At 39.2% G+C, this 18440-nt stretch overlaps 1 protein-coding gene across 1 annotated transcript in view; it reads right to left on the bottom strand.

Annotated features, from left to right (window-relative positions):
- Positions 1 to 2036: 2036 nt before the first annotated feature.
- Positions 2037 to 18440, bottom strand: part of LOC120046665 (tetraspanin-15-like) — a 48466-nt gene continuing 32062 nt past the window's right edge. The window contains exons 5-8 of the mRNA XM_038992062.1: positions 16530 to 16646; positions 12399 to 12449; positions 12064 to 12180; positions 2037 to 3473 (exon numbers count right to left, since the gene is read on the bottom strand). Coding sequence (XP_038847990.1) covers positions 3300 to 3473; positions 12064 to 12180; positions 12399 to 12449; positions 16530 to 16646 — 459 coding nt within the window. The 3' untranslated portion in view covers positions 2037 to 3299. The remainder of the gene's footprint in view (positions 3474 to 12063; positions 12181 to 12398; positions 12450 to 16529; positions 16647 to 18440) is intronic.

Below are 18440 nucleotides of genomic sequence, written 5' to 3'. Positions count from 1 at the left end.
GCAAGAATGTCAACACCTATAAAAAGGACAATGCTAACATGACGTCAGCTCAGTCCACAGGGTATATATACTATAAGACTCCAGCTTCAGAGATTTTTCCAATTTGTTCCAGTCATTGGCAGCAGAGAACTGAAAGGAAAGGCGGCCAAAGGAAGTGTTGGCTTTGGGGAAGACCAGTGCAATATACCTGCTGGAGCGCGTGCTACGGGTGGGTGCTGCTATGGTGACCAGTGAGCTGAGATAAGGCGGGGCTTTACCTAGCAGACTTATAGGTGTCCTGGAGCCAGTGGGTTTGGCGACGGATATGTAGTGAGGGCTAGCAAACGAGAGCATAGAGGTTACAGTGGTGGGTAGTATATGGGGCGTTGGTGATAAAATGGATAGCACTGTGATAGACTACATCCAGTTTGCTGAGTAGAGTGTTGGGGGCTATTTTGTAAATGACATCGCCGAAGTCAAGGATCGGTAGGATAGTCAGTTTTACGAAGGTATGTTTAGCGGCATGAGCGAAGGAGGCTTTGTTGCGAAATAGAAAGCCGATTCTTGATTTCATTTTTGATTGGAGATGCTTAATGTGAGTCTGGAAGGAGAGTTTACAGTCTAACCAGACACCTAGGTATTTGTAGTTGTCCACATATTCTAGGTCAGAACCGTCCAGAGTAGTGATGCTAGTCGGGCGGGAGGGTGCGGAAAGCATTTGGTTGAAGAACATGCACTTAGTTTTACTAGCATTTAAAGCAGTTGGAGGCCACAGAAGGAGTGTTGTATGGCGTTGAAGCTCGTTTGGAGGTTTGTTAGCAGTGTCCAAAGAAGGGCCAGATGTGTACAGAATGGTGTCGTCTGCGTAGAGGTGGATCAGAGAATCACCAGCAGCAAGAGCGACAGTTCTATTTTTGTTTCATCAGACCAGAGGACGTTTCTCCAAAAAGTATGATCTTTGTCCCCATGTGCAGTTGCAAACCGTAGTCTGGCTTCTTTATGGCGGTTTTAGAGCAGTGGCTTCTTCTTGCTGAGCGGTCTTTCAGGATATGTCGATATAGGACTCGTTTTACTGTGGATATAGATACCCTTTGTACCTGTTTCCTCCAGCATCTTCACAAGGTCCTTTGCTGTTGTTCTGGGATTGATTTGCACTTTTCGCACCAAAGTACGTTCATCTCTAGGAGAAAGAACGAGTCTCCATACTGAGCGGTATGACGGCTGCGTGGTCCCATGGTGTTTATACTTGCGTAGTATTGTTTGTACAGATGAACGTGGCACCTTCAGGCGTTTGGAAATTGCTCCCAAGGATGAACCAGACTTGTGGAGGTCTACAATTTTTTTTCTGAGGTCTGATTTATTTAGATTTTCCCATGATGTCAAGAAAAGAGTTTGAAGGTAGGCCTTAAAATACATCCACAGGTACACCTCCAATTGACTTAAATTATGTCAATTAGCCTATCAAAAGCTTCTAAAGCCATTACATAATTTTCTGGAATTTTCCAAGCGGTTTAATTTCACAGTCAACTTAGTGTATGTAAACTTCTGACCCACTGGAATTGTGATACAGTGAATTATAAGTGAAATAATCTGTCTGTAAACAATTGTTGGAAAAATTACTTGTATCATGCACAAAGTAGATGTCCTAACCGACTTGCTAAAACTATAATTTGTAACAAGAAATTTGTGGAGTGGTTGAAAAACGAGTTTTAAAGACTCCAACCTAAGTGTATGTAAACTTGCGACATCAACTGTATAGATCTCTGGTGAAAAATGTCAGTATTTTCTCTTCAGGAAAACCGAAGGCATCATGGAAAAAACATGTTGGCTAGTAGACTAATATGGGTTTTGTATTAGAAAAGGTTGAAGAACGTAAAGTATATTCATGATGACTAATGGAACAGAGAGAAAGCTGAAGAATAACAATTACACAAATGGGGTATTTTGGGTGAACTAGGCTCCATGAAAGAGTAAAATATTTACATCGTCACAGCCGGACACCCTCTGCATGCACAGAAAAACCAGCAGGACAGGAAGAGCAACTCCACTACAAAGGCTGCATAACATGACTGCAAACATGATTTATTCATTCACCAGATCACTCACTATATAAAATGTTCAAAAGTATTAGTGAGCTCACACACATTTAAAAAAAAATGAACAGCATAAAAGTACAAATAGTTTCATTTTGAAAAAGAAGAAAGACCAAAAGATTTACAAAGACAGCACCTTAAAAGTTGGTCAATAAATAACCAGTAGATTTTACTTTAATTAATTTGATGTATTTTGAGTTGAAAGGAGTAAGATTTTTTTTAAAGTTTGACTTTCTATTCTGTGTGGGTGGATTTAAATATCGTTCTGTCTCAGGAGAACAACCTCATTTAGTCCATTGCCATGGACACAGGCTGCTGATGGAACTTCTGGTCAGAATAAGTATGTTAGCCGTTAAAGCTAGGCATGCAATCCCATACGATAACATGCTTTTAACAGTGATAACAGTCATTGGCAGGAAGACCATTCACATAATGCTGTTCTGGGAAGAGTATGAGTAATCATGAGAGCGTAAGCACTCGTCCATCTTGAACACAGCTTGAGAGAGGGCCACTAGCATTACTAGCAGATCCCTCACTACTCACATATTGGAGGTAAATATCACTGACTGAGCAAAGTCATACATGTAGATTTCAAACCATTACACAGTACAACATCCTAATAAAATGTGGGCAACTGACCATGTGCATGTTATACATGATTAACAACTTTGGTATTCCTAGCTCCTCAAATTAAGCCACATTGAGTGACTGACTAAAAACTTACTGAATAACATTTGTACTAACAAAACCATTAATGTGTTGAACCCATGACATCGCCAATGATTCTGAAAATCAACAATTGGATTAAGGTAAGATAACCTCCATAAACTTCCCCATAGAAAATATATCCCTTTGAAAACCTAAAAATATACTTTACAGGACTGTCTAGCGCTACAATCTCCATAAATTAAAATTCAAAAGCATTCAATGTTTTTGCTGTGAATTAATAAAAACTAAATTTCACCAATGAGAAAAAAGGCTATTCATAAAAGGCCATACACGTTTCATACCTTTCCATCCTACTAAAACCTTCATAACTTAACCCCTGAAAAAACAACAATCCCTGAATTAAACCAATTAAAAAGCATCTAAACAGCGTTGTAAAATCAGAGCTGATAGCTCCAGTATGTTGGAAGGCTGAGGCAGGCAGTGTATGGCTCTATTCTCTCTCTGAGCTCACACAGGCACAGCAGTGTTTTAGGCTTATTAGATAAAAAGGAGGCACGCTCAGTCAATCTCTGGCATGCAAATGCAACATTTGGCCATTCTGCCCTGCTTCTTGGTTGCCCTGAAGCCACCCCTGTCCACGGTGTCCAGCAGTCCATCCTGGTAGTGACCAAACTCAGCAATGGCATCCTCCACCCGCGTGATGTAGAGCCAGCTAATGATCACGCCGAAGAACTGCAAACACAAGGAGATTCAGAGTTACGGATGGGACATATGGTCTTAAACCATGGGCTTGGTGGCCACTAGTTCAATGTATTGTAAGCAGATCGCATATATTGGGGCACTTTGTATCTGCAGTCCATTACTGACCACTGCCTTTTTTCTTTGGGGGGGGGGGGGGGGGGGGGCTTTCAATAAATAATGTCACGTCATTACATTTTGTCCTTGATATAAAACACTTTTCCAAAACATAAAAAAAAAGTCTGAAGCATGCCTTTTCAACCAACAGCGCAAACCTGAAACAGACAAGAACTGCAATGATTTATGAACAGGCAGCCACATCTTTTGCTGATTCTAAAGCTCAAGCTATGTGCTCTTACCGTCAACAGCCCTAAAAAAAATGATGTAGCAAATCACACTGCAGAGAATTTGATTTTACTTTTGTCAAGCAGCAATGTCCAAAAAGCATGAAATAATCCATACAGTACATCTGCATCATCTTGAGGTAAAAATCTCTGGTTAAGAATACATGAAACAATTACTTTCTAAAAAAGTATTATTATATATGTTAAAAGTATCCTTGTGGGTATATGGCATGTTAAAAGTATCCTTGTGGGTATATGGCATGTTAAAAGTATCCTTGTGGGTATATGGCATGTTAAAAGTATCCTTGTGGGTATATGGCATGTTAAAAGTATCTTTGTGGGTATATGGCATGTTAAAAGTATCCTCGTGGGTATATGGCATGTTAAAAGTATTCAAGTGCTGTAGACGGCAAGTCAAGTCAGCTATGAAGTGACATCATGAAGTGACATCATAGCTCGTTGACTGAGGGGTCTGAAACTCAGACATAACAGTCTACTCCAAAGTCACTGAATTGATGGCTAAATAAATCTAAGACTCAAATCAAATCAAAGAACTACTGACCACTTCTACCTTGTCTCGATGGCCTGTTTCAAATGAAAGTCGGCCTCATTTTGTTAGACAGAGTCAGGAGTTATACAAGATACGTGGGAGGTTTCTTCAAATAACTAGATTACACATTGAATGATTAATCCAAACAACAAATAAGCATTAATACCCTCAAATCAATAACCCATGGGAGAACCTTTATGACCCATGTCCTTTCTACAACTCACTTTTGCCTTCACATAGCTTCAGGTGAGAGATCAATACAGAGGGATCAAGAAATCAATAGAGAGGGAGTAGACAATGGTCTAAATTATATATAAAAAATGCCAGTCAGAAGACAATCCTTTTGTCCTACTTTACAGCCACATACTGTGAAACACAAAAGCACAAAATCTGTCGAAGTCAATACCCTCCAAGTTGTGTTCCCTCCAATGCTCCATATTATTGGAAAAATTGGGCACCACAAACAGTATATCGAGTGTACAAAAAATTAGGAACACCTGCTCTTTCCATGACAGACTGACCAAGTGAATCCAAGTAAAAGCCATGATCCCTTATTGAGGTCACCTGTTAAATCCACTTCAAATCAGAGGAGACAGGTTAAAGAAGGATTTTTAAGCTTTGAGACAAATGGGACTTGGATTGTGTATATGTGCCATTCAGAGGTTGAATGGGCAAGAAAAATATATATTTAAGTGCCTTTGAACGGGGTATAGTAGTAGGTGCCAGGCGCACCGGGTTAAGTGTGTCAAGAACTGCAAAGCTGCTGGGTTTTTCATGCTCAACAGTTTCCCGTGTGTATCAAGAATGGTCCACCAACCAAAGGACATCCAGCCATCTTTTTTTATTTATTTTTTTATTTAATTTTTTTTAACCCTCTTTTTCTCCCCAATTTTGTGGTATCCAATTGTTAGTAATTACTATCTTGTCTCATCGCTACAACTCCCGTACGGGCTCGGGAGAGACTAAGGTCGAAAGCCATGCGTCCTCCGAAACACAACCCAACCAAGCCGCACTGCTTCTTAACACAGCGCGCATCCAACCCGAAAGCCAGCCGCACCAATGTGTCGGAGGAAACACCGTGCACCTGGCGACCTTGGTTAGCGCGCACTGCGCCCGGCCCGCCACAGGAGTCGCTGGTCCGTGATGAGACAAGGATATCCCTACCGGCCAAACCCTCCCTAACCCGGACGACGCTAGGCCAATTGTGCGTCGCCCCACAGACCTCCCGGTCGCGGCCGGCTGCGACAGAGCCTGGGCGCGTAGCCAGAGTCTCTGGTGGCACAGCTAGCGCTGCGATGCAGTGCCCTAGACCACTGCGCCACCCGGGAGGCCACATCCAGCCATCTTGACACAACTGTCGGAAGCATTGGAGTCAACATGGGCGAGCATCCCTATGGAACGCTTTCGACACCTTGTAGAGTCCATGCCCGGATGAATTGAGGCTGTTCTGAGGGCAAAGGGGGGTGCAACTCAATATTAGGAAGGTGTTCCTCATGTTTTGTACACAGTGTATATAGAATAAATAAAGAATAAAAGCAAAGAGAAGATAATTAAAAGGAAAGTCCTACTTTCTGAATATATAATTGTCAAACATCTAATTTGGCAAGGTATGTAATCTGTAGTCAAGAGGTGGACAAATTATTGAAAGGTAGGTGATTCGTCTGTGTGTCTGTCAAACTATTATGGGAGAAAAATCTATTGACTTGGTAATTTTGTGTGGTGTGACGTGACTGTCAAAATAGCCTAGAATACAATCTTTTGATTGAAAGGGGTCTTGAAAAGTCTTCAAAATCTTGCTAGATAAACTTATGTTATTTGTATTCGTTGTTTTCAGAGGAACAGATTGCATTTGGACACATAGTTAACATGTGACATCATTGGCCCTTTGCAGTAGACTACAGTCTGTCTACAAAATTTCAAAGACAATTTTCAGTCTTATAAGCATAACTTTTTTTCTATAAGATACAAGTGGTAATAATGTTTATAATTGAACATAGCTAATTAACAGGAAATTATATGGAGCATGTAATGAACCAAGGCTCCTGGGACCTTTATGGAACACCTTCACCAACTGCAGGGAAAAAAATATACTTTCCGGATTTATAGTACCTAATTAATCCCAGCTATGGTAGAGGAGCATGGACGTTACAAACAACAAAGTCCTTTAAATTCCTTTACTCATCAAGGTCATACTTCAACAGAGAGCCTTCAACAGTGAACCTACATGGACAACACAATACATTTCCTCAATGTGTTCAGCCCAAGTCCGTTATTGAGAGGGTTCTTGCTTATGTCCTCCAACCTCCCTTACCCCAAAATGGCCTCATGATTAGTTCTCAGCTGTAAGTAATGCACTAATCTAGACTCACTGCTGTGCAAATACTGCTCTGTCTTGGCCCATCTATAGCAGAACCAGGTAAACAACATAAATCAAAGTGCTGTCTCCATAGGGAATGTGCGAATGGGGTGTTGTGTCACATAAACCAAAATGCCTAATCTTTGCAGTGGAGAAGAATTTATAACTGGGAGGCCCATAAAGCATGCAAAACACACTCATATTCTGAATGGATCTACAGTACCAGTCCAAAGTTTGGACACACCTACTAATTCAAGGGTTTTTATTTATTTATCATAATTCCATATGTGTTATTTCATAGCTTTGATGTCTTCACTATTATTCTACAATGTAGAAAATAGTAAAAATAAAGAAAAACCCTGGAATGAGTAGGTATGTCCAAACGTTTGACTGGCACTGTAAGTACTCATTAAAATCAGTTACTGCGCTTGACATGGGAAGGAAATGCAGTAGTAGGGTTTACTATTGACATTTAAATTCTTAGGCCGGGATTCAATTCAATCAGCGGTAGATACGCACGCTCGACATACAGTATCAGTCAAAAGTTTGGACATACCTACTCATTCAAGGGTTTTTCTTTATTTTTACTATTTTTCTACATTGTAGAATAATAGTAAAAACATCAAAACTATGAAATAACACACATGGAATCATGTAGTAAACAAAAAAAAGTGTTAAACAAATCAAAATATATTTTAGATTTTAGATTATTCAAAGTAGCCACCCTTTGCCTTGATGACAGCTTTGCACACTCTTGGCATTCTCTCAACCAGCTTCACCTGGAATGCTTTTCCAACAGTCTTGGAGGAGTTCCCACATATGCTGAGCACTCGTTGTCTGCTTTTCCATCACTCAAATTACACATGACCATTTAGTCACAGTAATTAGGCTTCTCCAAGGTCTGATGCTGCTGCTGGTCATTAGTAGCCTACCAAACTTACTAACTGCCTGGTACTCAGCACTCTTCTGTCCCTCTAATCACTCTGATATCAATGCAAATGTATTCGAAAATCTAATCAAACACTTCATGAGAGCCCATCAGCTCATGTTGTGCAACATTTCTATTGGCTATGCAATTGCGGGAGAGAACATATTGATGGCCGAGAGGATCCCATCAGCTTTCTATAGGCTAGGCCTACTATATTTATTTCTCAACTTTCCTAATATTAAGCACATTGCTTATATTTACAACAGGAGTATATTCTATCTGCCTGGCATGAAAATAAACCACGGGAAACGCATCCTCCATTTGCTATTTAAGTGCATAGATGACATGTATTTTTTCCCGCTGCCCCTGTTGTTTCGATACAGGTGCATGATAATGGTCCATTCTAAATCAAAAACCAATGTCACATATATTATTTAGTATATGTAAAGAAAAGATTAAATCAAGAATAGTCTGACAATATTAGCCTATCACTTGTGAATGATGCCCAGCATTTTTGTGACTTGTTCGAATCATAGTTGCACACCTCATGTAGCCTAGCCCATAGGCCTATATGTTTAAATAAGGTTTGTATCACAACTAAAGTGTGCCAAATAATTTATTAAAATTAAGCACATTGATCTGCTTTACAAGGGGTGTAGAGCCTAACTGGCATATATAATCAGCGCCTGAGTTTCAAGTTTGGGGAAGATAATTTACCATAAGAATGCACCTTTTATAATAAAAGCATTACATGCATAATTGCATTTGCGGTCACTTTCGATAATGGTGTTTTCCCGCTAATGGAACATTCACACTTATAGCCTAATACCATGTGCGCATTGCTGCACTTATAATGTGAAGAAATAGCCTAATAGTTGATCAACATTTTAAGCTAAACGTTCTGATAAGTTGCGTCAGCCACATTGCATAAAAATGTTTTTTTTTAATGCAATGTGGTTGTATTAATTCAGGATCCATCGCATCCCACAACTGTTTGGAATATATATTTCTCACACAGAATAAGTTTACTTTGTACGATGGGGGATAGTAGATTGGCATAGGCAAGTGCTTTTGCTGTTCGTTAGGCCGACTCATCTTGTTGGCTGACGAAAAGTAGATGTGGACAGTTCATCCAAAATTCGAGGCATTATCAAGCGCTTGTCAAATTGTGAATGAGAGACTATTTGAGTGTGTACAGCCTGCTCTAAACAGAGCTCATGCCTTTCAAGTTACTTTTTTCAAATCAGTCTCATCATGCAGCCTTACAATTCATAAAAAATCAAAACATATAGCCCGTCGTTTGTAAAAGAATTAAAGTTACATTAATAACTTTCAATTAAGCATATAGAAGTACCTATTGCTTTGTTAACCACTCAACACAGAATAGGCGCATGTGCACGCACACACCCTCAAATCATTGAGAAAATATTTATATTTTATTCAGCTTGGTTCAATTGTATTCTTTATACTATAAAATAATTTTAAATAATGCCACGGAAAAATCTAATCTTGTCTGCTAAATGAACTAATGTAGCCCACAGCCATTTGGCATAGCCACACCAGGACCTAACATAAAGACAACTCAGAGTATGCAATTCTTTTCTTCTGAAATAGACTACATTTTCTTCATATCATGCTTCTTTAGACCTGTCTAAAATAAATAAATGGATTTATTGTGAAGGTGTAGGCTATATTACATGGCTTTATTCTACTTTTTAAAATGGCTTGTAGGATATGTGTGGAAGCCAGGAGATGCTAAATGTGTTTGTTAATTAATGGTCAATTACCGTGAGACTTATTTGCTTGACAATCACCAACTGACAAAATGTTGTGACCACCACAGTAGTGTTGGGTCATTGTCCTGTTGAAGAACGAATTTAGTCCCACTAAGCGCAAACCAGATGGGATGGCAGAATGCTATGGTAGCCATGTTGGTTAAGTGTGCCTTGAATTCTAAATAAATCACTGACACTGTCACCATCAAAGCACCCCCACACCATTTATTTATACACCACCTCCTCCATACTTCACGGTGGGAACCACACATGCGGACATCCATACACCTACTCTGCGTCTCACAAAGACACGGCGGTTGGAACCAAAAGTCTCAAATTTGGACTCATAAGACCAAAGGACAGATTTCCACCGGTCTAATGTCCATTGCTCGTGTTTCTTGGCACAAGCAAGTCTCTTTTTCTTATTGGTGTCCTTCAGTAGTGGTTTCTTTGCAGCAATTTGACCAACCATGAAGGCCTGATTCGCGCAGTCTCCTCTGAACAGTTGATGTTGAGATATGTCTGTTACTTGAACTCTGAAGCTTTTATTAATGAACTTATCTTGTGCAACAGAGGTAACTCTGGGTCTTCCTTTTCTGTGGTGGTCGTCATGAGAGCCAGTTTCATCACAGCGCTTGATAGTTTTTGCGACTGCACTTGAAGAAACTTTCAAAGTTCTTGAAATGTTCCGGATTGACTGACCTTCATGTCTTAAAGTAATGATGGACTGTCCTTTCTCTTTGCTTATTTGATCTGTTCTTGCCATATATGGACTTTGTGTTTTACCAAATAGGGATATTATCTGTATACCACTCCTACCTTGCCACAACACAACTGATTGGCTCAAACACATTAAGAAGGAAAGAAATTCCACAAATTAACAAGGCACATCTGTTAATTGAAATGCATTCCAGGTGACTACCGCATGAAGCTGGTTGAGAGAATGCCAAGAGTGTGCAAAGCTGTCATCAAGGCAAAGGGTGGCGACTTAACAGAATCTCAAATATATATTTTGATTTGTTTAACAATTTCTTTGGTTACTACATGATTCCATACGTGTAATTTCATAGTTTTGTAGAAAATAGTAAAAATAAAGAAAAACCCTGGAATGAGTAGGTGTGTCCAAACTTTTGACTGGTACTGTAGGTCCAGGATTCAATCTGATCGCTCTTTGGTCGGCTATGCACCTTTTAAGGGCAATGTTTTCCGCGTTTGTGGAGACCCCATTCATGGGAACATGGGCCTAGACTTTTCATTGTGCTCTTGTGTACCTGTAGGTTTGTGTTGCATATAAACAACATAAACCCTTCTAAAAGATAAGAGTAGTTAGGCAGCAGATGGGGACTTGGCTCACAGTAATGCAATTTACAATAACATTACTCATACCCGAAAAATGTATTTAGATTTTTCTACTGCAGATTGATAGTGGATTACAGTTCCAGTTGACATAGTGGTGACGATTAAACATTAATTTGTGCCAAATATCTCCAAAAAGCTCATAAGATCTGAGAAACTACTCACAGAATTTGAAGGTGTAAATTCAATGTTGCATATTTGTCCTGTTTTCTCACTGTGCTTGATAAGATGGACATGGAATTTGAAACCAATGGAAAGTGTCCAATGTGCCAATCAATAATTAGTTCTGAGAGGCAGAAATTTGTCGTGGAAAATTGCAAGATTATGTTATAATGCTTGTATTGCATTATAATGGTTGTTTTATTCGACAGAATAGAATATTCTGTTAACTATTGTGTGTGTGTGTGTGTGTTCTACTGAGGATGGGCCTCTATGAGATAACACTGACAGAGGAGATTTACGATGTCTTTGGGTGATAATACCTAAAGAGCATTCCAGAGAACATGAGCTAATGGTTCTGTTCTATGCCGTACCAGGGAGAGACCGTTCCCTTTTGGAGTAAGAGCGCCAGACACTGGTCTTTAAAATGAAAACTGTTGACACAGCAGTAACTGTCTGCTATGTTTTATAGATATCTTTCATTCAAATCTTAACCTTTGTGAACTGTTCCTAAGATCTGTGGTTCGTCATGTAGGTTGAGAGGGGTGTATCTTGACTATAAAAGATTTTTGTACTTTTCTGTTGGTACTCTCAACGGTTCATTAGAAATAGTGAATTGTTGAAAGTCAAATGCTATTGCAAAGCTCTTATTAAAGATGTAGTTTAAGTATAACTCTGACTGGTGTGTGAAGTTTGTAACTCTCCTCATTTGGTAATGCAGAAATATGCCACCACAAACTATAAAGTGATAAGCAAACATTTGTAGGGGCTTCACTGCAAGCTGTGACTGGGAAGCTGCATCACCCTCTCTAGCTGAGATATGAGACCATTATAGAAGCTACATAAAAAAAAGGGATTTCATGAAGAAAAAAAGGAAAGAGCTCACAATATAACAGCATATTTTCTATCTTTCACTGCATCATTTCTACTCCCCCCCCCCCCCCCCCCCCCCCCGAAAAGCAGTTTTTAAACCATTATGTGGAAACCAGTACCTGCCTCCTGCAACAGCCATTAACCAAAGAGCTGTGCCCATAACATTTCTGTGTGAATCATTACTTGTGTATTGTTGGTGGACATCAGATGTCAGTCTGAAATGGCATGGTGGTTAACTCTTACCTGGGGGAATAAGATGCCAAGCAGCAAGCCAGCCATTATCTTATAGTTATCCATGAACCAGATGAAGACAGCATCAGTACAACCTCTGATGTAGATGACGTTCTGCAAGTCCAGCCTCTAAGCAGGAGGGATATACATTTAAAATGGCAGGCCTTTGTGCAAATCTGTATGACTGACGTGTGTGATACAATCTTTCATACATATGTGATAACAAATAAAATATGAATGAGAAAATGAATGCACTGTCCTTCTGTATGACATATGACATGACTTTCACATTTAGAAATTGAGACCGTGAGAGACACTGAGACAAGATTTTGTTCAGATAGTCTTACCTCTTTGTCAAGGACCTTATATCCACATAGTGTGTTGGTAACTTCATTAGGCTGAAAAGGAAGAACATAATACAAAGTAAAAGTGATAACAGATTTGAGCACATTACTAGCAAGTTACACAAGCATATTTGAAGTTAGGATATATCCCTTGAGGATTATTCAAATAATTAATCGTAATGAGGAATCTTCTCTACAATGTCCACCTGCTTTTCTACAATAGAAAATCAAATAGCTTGTTTTGAAAGTACATGTATTTCTGTAGGCATGAAAAGCTGTGAAAAAGTTAATAAAATGTATATACGTGGGAACCCTGTGATTGGTATCTTCTAAACTGGTAGTGGAAATATTAGATCTCATGTCAAAAAGGTTGGACACCCCTGGTCTAGTTGAACTATTTTAGAAGTTTGGCCCTTGGCTAGTGATTGTGATGAGTGAGAGTGAGAGAGATCAATCAGTCCTAACATTAGGGAATGGATATGTAGGCTAATATCCAGCCTAAGATCATGTTCAAAAGAGCAACCAATAAATATGTTAAAATGTTAAATATTAGCTAAGACTTCAATGAAAATATTACTAAGTAATGTGACCAAATGCTCCAAGTCTTATTGGAACAAGTTGACAAACATTGCTAAAATCCTAGCTTTGCCCCCCAGGATGCGCATTACTTATTAAGGAGCAAACAGTAGACAGTGATAACTGAGGGAAAACACACAACATGAATGACCCACACCAGGGAAATCTACTCGCTTCAGCTTGGGTGGTTCACAGCAGAGATGGAGTACCTTGTGGAAAACTGGTAAAAAGCTCTACAACTTTTAAACCAAACAGACACCTAACTCTCTTTTCATAGACAAAATGATGCTGTAAGAAGTTGTCCATTCTATTTTACCTGAATTAATTCCACTTGAATGATAGAAGGTATACATTATTCAGTGTACTTTGACATAAATATCCCTGAGCACTGAGCAACTGTGCATGTTCAGAAAACAAAATGAGAAGTCTTTCAATCTTTTTGTTCAATAATGACAGTTACCATAGGGGAGAACATGTGATATGGCCGCAAGACCATGGGCATTTTGACATGCATTAAAAAAAACTGGAACCTCAGGAAAGTTGCAGAGTAGAGGCACTTTAAATGTCAATAGACCTAAATTGTTATAAACAAAAAGATCTAAGACAGACATGTTCCAGACTGTTCCAGCTTTTTATTCACTTCAGAGACTGGAATATTACTTGGGAACAAACAATGCATTTTTTTTTGTTTCACCCTTTGATATGAAGCCTTGTGAGGTGTCAATATCTGGAGTTTAGAGATAAGATAATACATTCAGCCATGGGGATTCCTGAAGGTTATCTGCTTCTATATCTCAAATCCCAGCAACTATATGTTGAAAATCATGAGCTTGAAAATCTCTCATTTTGACTTGCTATTTTTACCAATCAGGTTAAAACGTAATCTTTGAGACGACAGACTAAAGGTTTGCATGCCCATAATAAGATTAATAAATAGACCAAGAGTCTTTTTTACCTTGCCATTTAAAATCAGGATAGCATATTAGGATTCAGAGCCAGATCCTTCTACAGTGACATGGCAGCACGAGACCCCATCCCCAGCTGCCTGGGAGGATGTTATCTTTGTACTTTTTAAGAACACAAAGTGGTTGCCAGTTCTGCTGAGTGACATCCTGTCTGACCAGCTGTGCTCTCAGAGAGAGGGGATGGTAAAGGCTCACATTCACAGAAAGAACTCACAAAGCATGGGGTCTCTTTCTCCCCTCCCGGAGGGCTGGAGCCCTAGGACCTTGCCTGAATAAAACCTGAGCTGATGATTCCTTGCCGTTCCTGTCCCAAGTCCACCTGTTTGAGCTGATGATCCTGTGCTGCTATTCCGACTGCAGCTGTGGACACCTGATCTGACTTCCCCGGGCACGCTACAGCATCCCGGAAGAGCATCCCGGAGTCGCCTCTTCACTGTTGACGTTGAGACTGGTGTTTTGCGGGTACTATTTAATGAAGCGGCCAGTTGAGGACTTGTGAGGCGTCTGTTTCTCAAACTAGACACTAATGTACTTGTCCTCTTGCTCAGTTGTGCACCGGGGCCTCCCACTCCTCTTTCTATTCTGATTAGAGCCAGTTTGCGCTGTTCTGTGAAGGGAGTAGTACACAGCGTTGTACAAGATCTTCAGTTTCTTGGCAATTTGTCGCATGGAATAGCCTTCATTTCTCAGAACAAGAATAGACTGACAAGTTTCAGAAGAAAGTTCTTTGTTTCTGGACATTTTGAGCCTGTAATCGAACCCACAAATACTGATGCTCCAGATACTCAAGTAGTCTAAAGAAGGCCAGTATTATTGCTTCTTTAAATCAGCACAACAGTTTTCAGCTGTGCTAGCATAATTGCAAAAGGATTTTCTAATGATCAATTATCCTTTTAAAATTATAAACTTGGCACGTTGTGTTAGCTAATCCATTGGAACACAGGAGTGATGGTTGCTGATAATAGGCCTCTGTACACCTACGTAGATATTCCATTAAAAATCAGACGTTTCCAGTTACCATAGTCATTTACAACATTAACAATGTCTACACTGTATTTCGGATCAATTTGATGTTATTTTAAATGGAGAAAAAAAATAAGCTTTTCTTTCAAAAACAATCATAGTCATAGTGTCAGTGTGGAGCACAGATATGAAGCAGTCATTTTTTTTTAAATCATGTTAAACACCATGCAACTTATTATTTGACTTAAAGAACATTTTTACTTCTGAACTTATTTAGGCTTGCCATAAGAGGTTGAATAATTATTGACTCAAGACATTTCAGCTAATAATTTTACATTGATTTGTAAACATTTCTAAAAACATAATTCAATTTTGACATTATGGGGAATTGTGTGTAGGCCAGTGACAAATCTATATGTAATCCATTTCAAATTCAGGCTGTAACATCAAAATTTGGAAAAAGTCAAGGGGTGTTAATACTTTCTGAAGGCACTGTACAAGGACCTTGAGCATTCCCTCCAGTGGCAAACTTTGCAGGGGAGGGGTCTATATTAAAGACAACTATGAGTTAATCACAATCTTTCAGTATGTCATACATTTGAGGATTCCATTGAAAATTTGGTGTGTCTATATAAAAAGTGTAATTGGTGTTACTCAATTTAAATGAAAGGAAATTACATTGTGAGCAAAATGACTAATCAATGGATTTTTAAAGGGTTAACGACCTTAGATATGAGCATCTGTGGCCTCCATTTTGGCAAATCCTCAATTACCTATGTTATTGGTGTTTCTACTCCTACTGGTGTAACAATGTTATATAATTTGTTATCAAAAACTATTTTTTTAAAAGTAATTCAGTTACCATATTAATTGATTTAGAATGGGAAGAAAAACAATGTTTTGTTCATTTTCCCCATAATGCGATGCCCAAATGCGACCGTAATTCAAGAACAACCCTACTGTTGTATTTAGAGATCAGAACAACACGGAGGGGAACAAATATGGCATAGGAGGCATCTAGAGATCAACAAATCTGAGCTGTACTGATTAATAGTTTTCAACAAGTATGAAAATGTGTTAGGGGACATGAAGTGTTGTCATGGATGTGGTCTCTAATCAAACATTCTCTGCTGAAACACCACAATGCTAAACAGTTCAATTATGAGTTCAAATAACCAGAATTGGTTGTACATTTCCATGTTTCTTGCCAGACAAAAATTTGAATGTGTGATCTTCCCAACCCGAGATTTGTTTAGTACAAAGACACTAAGAAAAAGACAAAGTGACATTTGGAGACAATGGTAGCCTCAAGGTTAGAGTCTCGGACCAATAAGAGGAAGGTTGTCGGTTTGAATCACAGGGCTGCCACGTAAAAGCAGACTGGAGTGAACTGCAGCCATAGGGTTGCTGGCATCATTATCCCATATGCTACCTACTGTCATTTTGAAAGAAACTGCTTCAGGGTCCCTGCTATGCTGAGCTGACCCTGTGCTGCTCCCAGACTGTCATGTGTGTGGGGTGTTGGGTTGGGTACTGTGACACCAAACAATTTGTGTTCAAATTGATTTAAATAAAGATCTATTATATTCTAATTTGCATCATGAGCTCTCAATGGAAGAGCAGCACATACCTTGTTTTCGAGGCAGCAGGTGTAAGGAACTCCACATGCCAGTGGTCCAGGAGCTGTACAGTTATGGTACATGTTCACTTCCCAGTCTTTGTACTCCTGCCCTCCACAACACTTGAACTGTAAAGAACAGACAGCGACAAAGCAGACAGACAAACATAGCTGTATTAATAAATCAAAAACAGTTCTAGAATGGTATTCAGCATTATGAAAAACCTTGGTTCCTCTTTAAAAAACACAACTTTAAAGGCTTACTTAAGCTATCATAAACCCTTTATGCCTACAGAGATACACATTGTTTTAAGCAATTCATCTTATACAAGCATTTTAACAGGTCCTTAAATCAGGCACACAATGTGGCATAACCCCTTTGTCAACCTCTAGCAAGCCATTTGCTTACATGCTTTGTGAAGCATAGACTATGAAGGCCTTATAAAGGGTTTATGAACAAGTTTTTAAAATTGTGGATCGTTTGCGCTTCAAATACATTTTCTAACTCTTCTGGTCTGGTACAGCAATGTTGTTTACATGTTGAGCTTTTGTATTAGCATAAAACACAATTTAGGTATAAAGGAAGTATTTTGCAAGACTATAATTCAAAGGAGCTGAGCTATACAGTGTGAATCTGCTTTGTCTTCAAAGCAAAGATCTGAAAAGGCTCTTAAAATGCCTAGAGCCATTGCTAGTAATTACTCCAATTACCTGGATAGGATTCTCTGAAAGTTTTAAGTACACTATTTCAGGAGCTATAGCATTATGGTTGTACAATATAATTTCGTCATTTAGAATCCTGTAAAGTTTCAGTAAAGGGATCAAAATTAACACGATTATTTAAAATACAGGTACAGGTAACTGCCAAAGTAAAGGAAACAGTATTTTGGCAGTTACATGCAATTTCCACCTTCGGTAACTAGGAAAAAAAAATCTAGATTGTAAGTCAATATTTTAGGAAAATCAGGTATCTTTACCCATTAACAAATGTATTCCTGAAGAAAACTCACAAAACATGGATGTGATGATATATACACTGAACAAAAATATAAAAAACGCAACAATTTCAAAGATTTTACTGAGTTACAGTTCATTTATGGAAATCAGTCAATTTAAATAAATTCATTAGGCCCTAATCTATGGATTTCACGACTGGGCAGGGGCACAGCCATGGGTGGGCATAGGCCCACCCACTTGAGAGCCAGGACCACCCACTGGGGAGCCAGGCCCAGCCAATCAGAATATGTTTTTCCCCACAAAAGGGTTTCATTAAATTCAGAAATACTCCTCTGTTTCTTCAGCAGTCTGGGTGTCTGGTCTCAGACGATCCCGCAGGTGAAGAAGCCAGATGTTGAGGTCCTGGGCTGGCGTGGTTACACGTGGTCTGCGGTTGTGAGGCCGGTTGGACATACTGACAAATTCTCTAAAACAACGTTGGAGGTGGCTTATGGTAGAGAAATTAACATAAAATTATCTGACAACAGCTCTGCTGGACATTCCTGTAGTCAGCAAGTGAATTGCACACTCCCTCAAAATTTGACACATCTGTGGCATTGTGTTGTGTGACAAAACTGCACATTTTAGAGTGGCCTTTTATTGTGCCCAGCACAAGGTGCACCTGTGTAATGATCATGAGGTTTAATCAGCTTCTTGATATACCACACCTTTTCAGGTGGATGGCTTATCTTGGCAAAGTACAAATGCTCACTAACCGGGATGTAAACACATTTCTGCCCAAAATTTGAGAGAAATAAGCTTTTTGTGCGTATGGAACATTTCTGGGATCTTTTATTTCAGCTCATGAAACATGGGACCAACACTTTACATGTTGGGTTTATATTTTTGTTCAGTATATAACTAATGAGTTGTAGTGGCACTGACATTATTGAGTTACAAGAACATGAGGGAGAGAGATCTTGTGTG

Source organism: Salvelinus namaycush, chromosome 4 (genome assembly GCF_016432855.1).
Source record: "Salvelinus namaycush isolate Seneca chromosome 4, SaNama_1.0, whole genome shotgun sequence".
NCBI lineage: Eukaryota > Metazoa > Chordata > Actinopteri > Salmoniformes > Salmonidae > Salvelinus > Salvelinus namaycush.
Note: the sequence above shows the minus strand (reverse complement) of the source record. Positions and strands in the feature narration are given on the sequence as shown.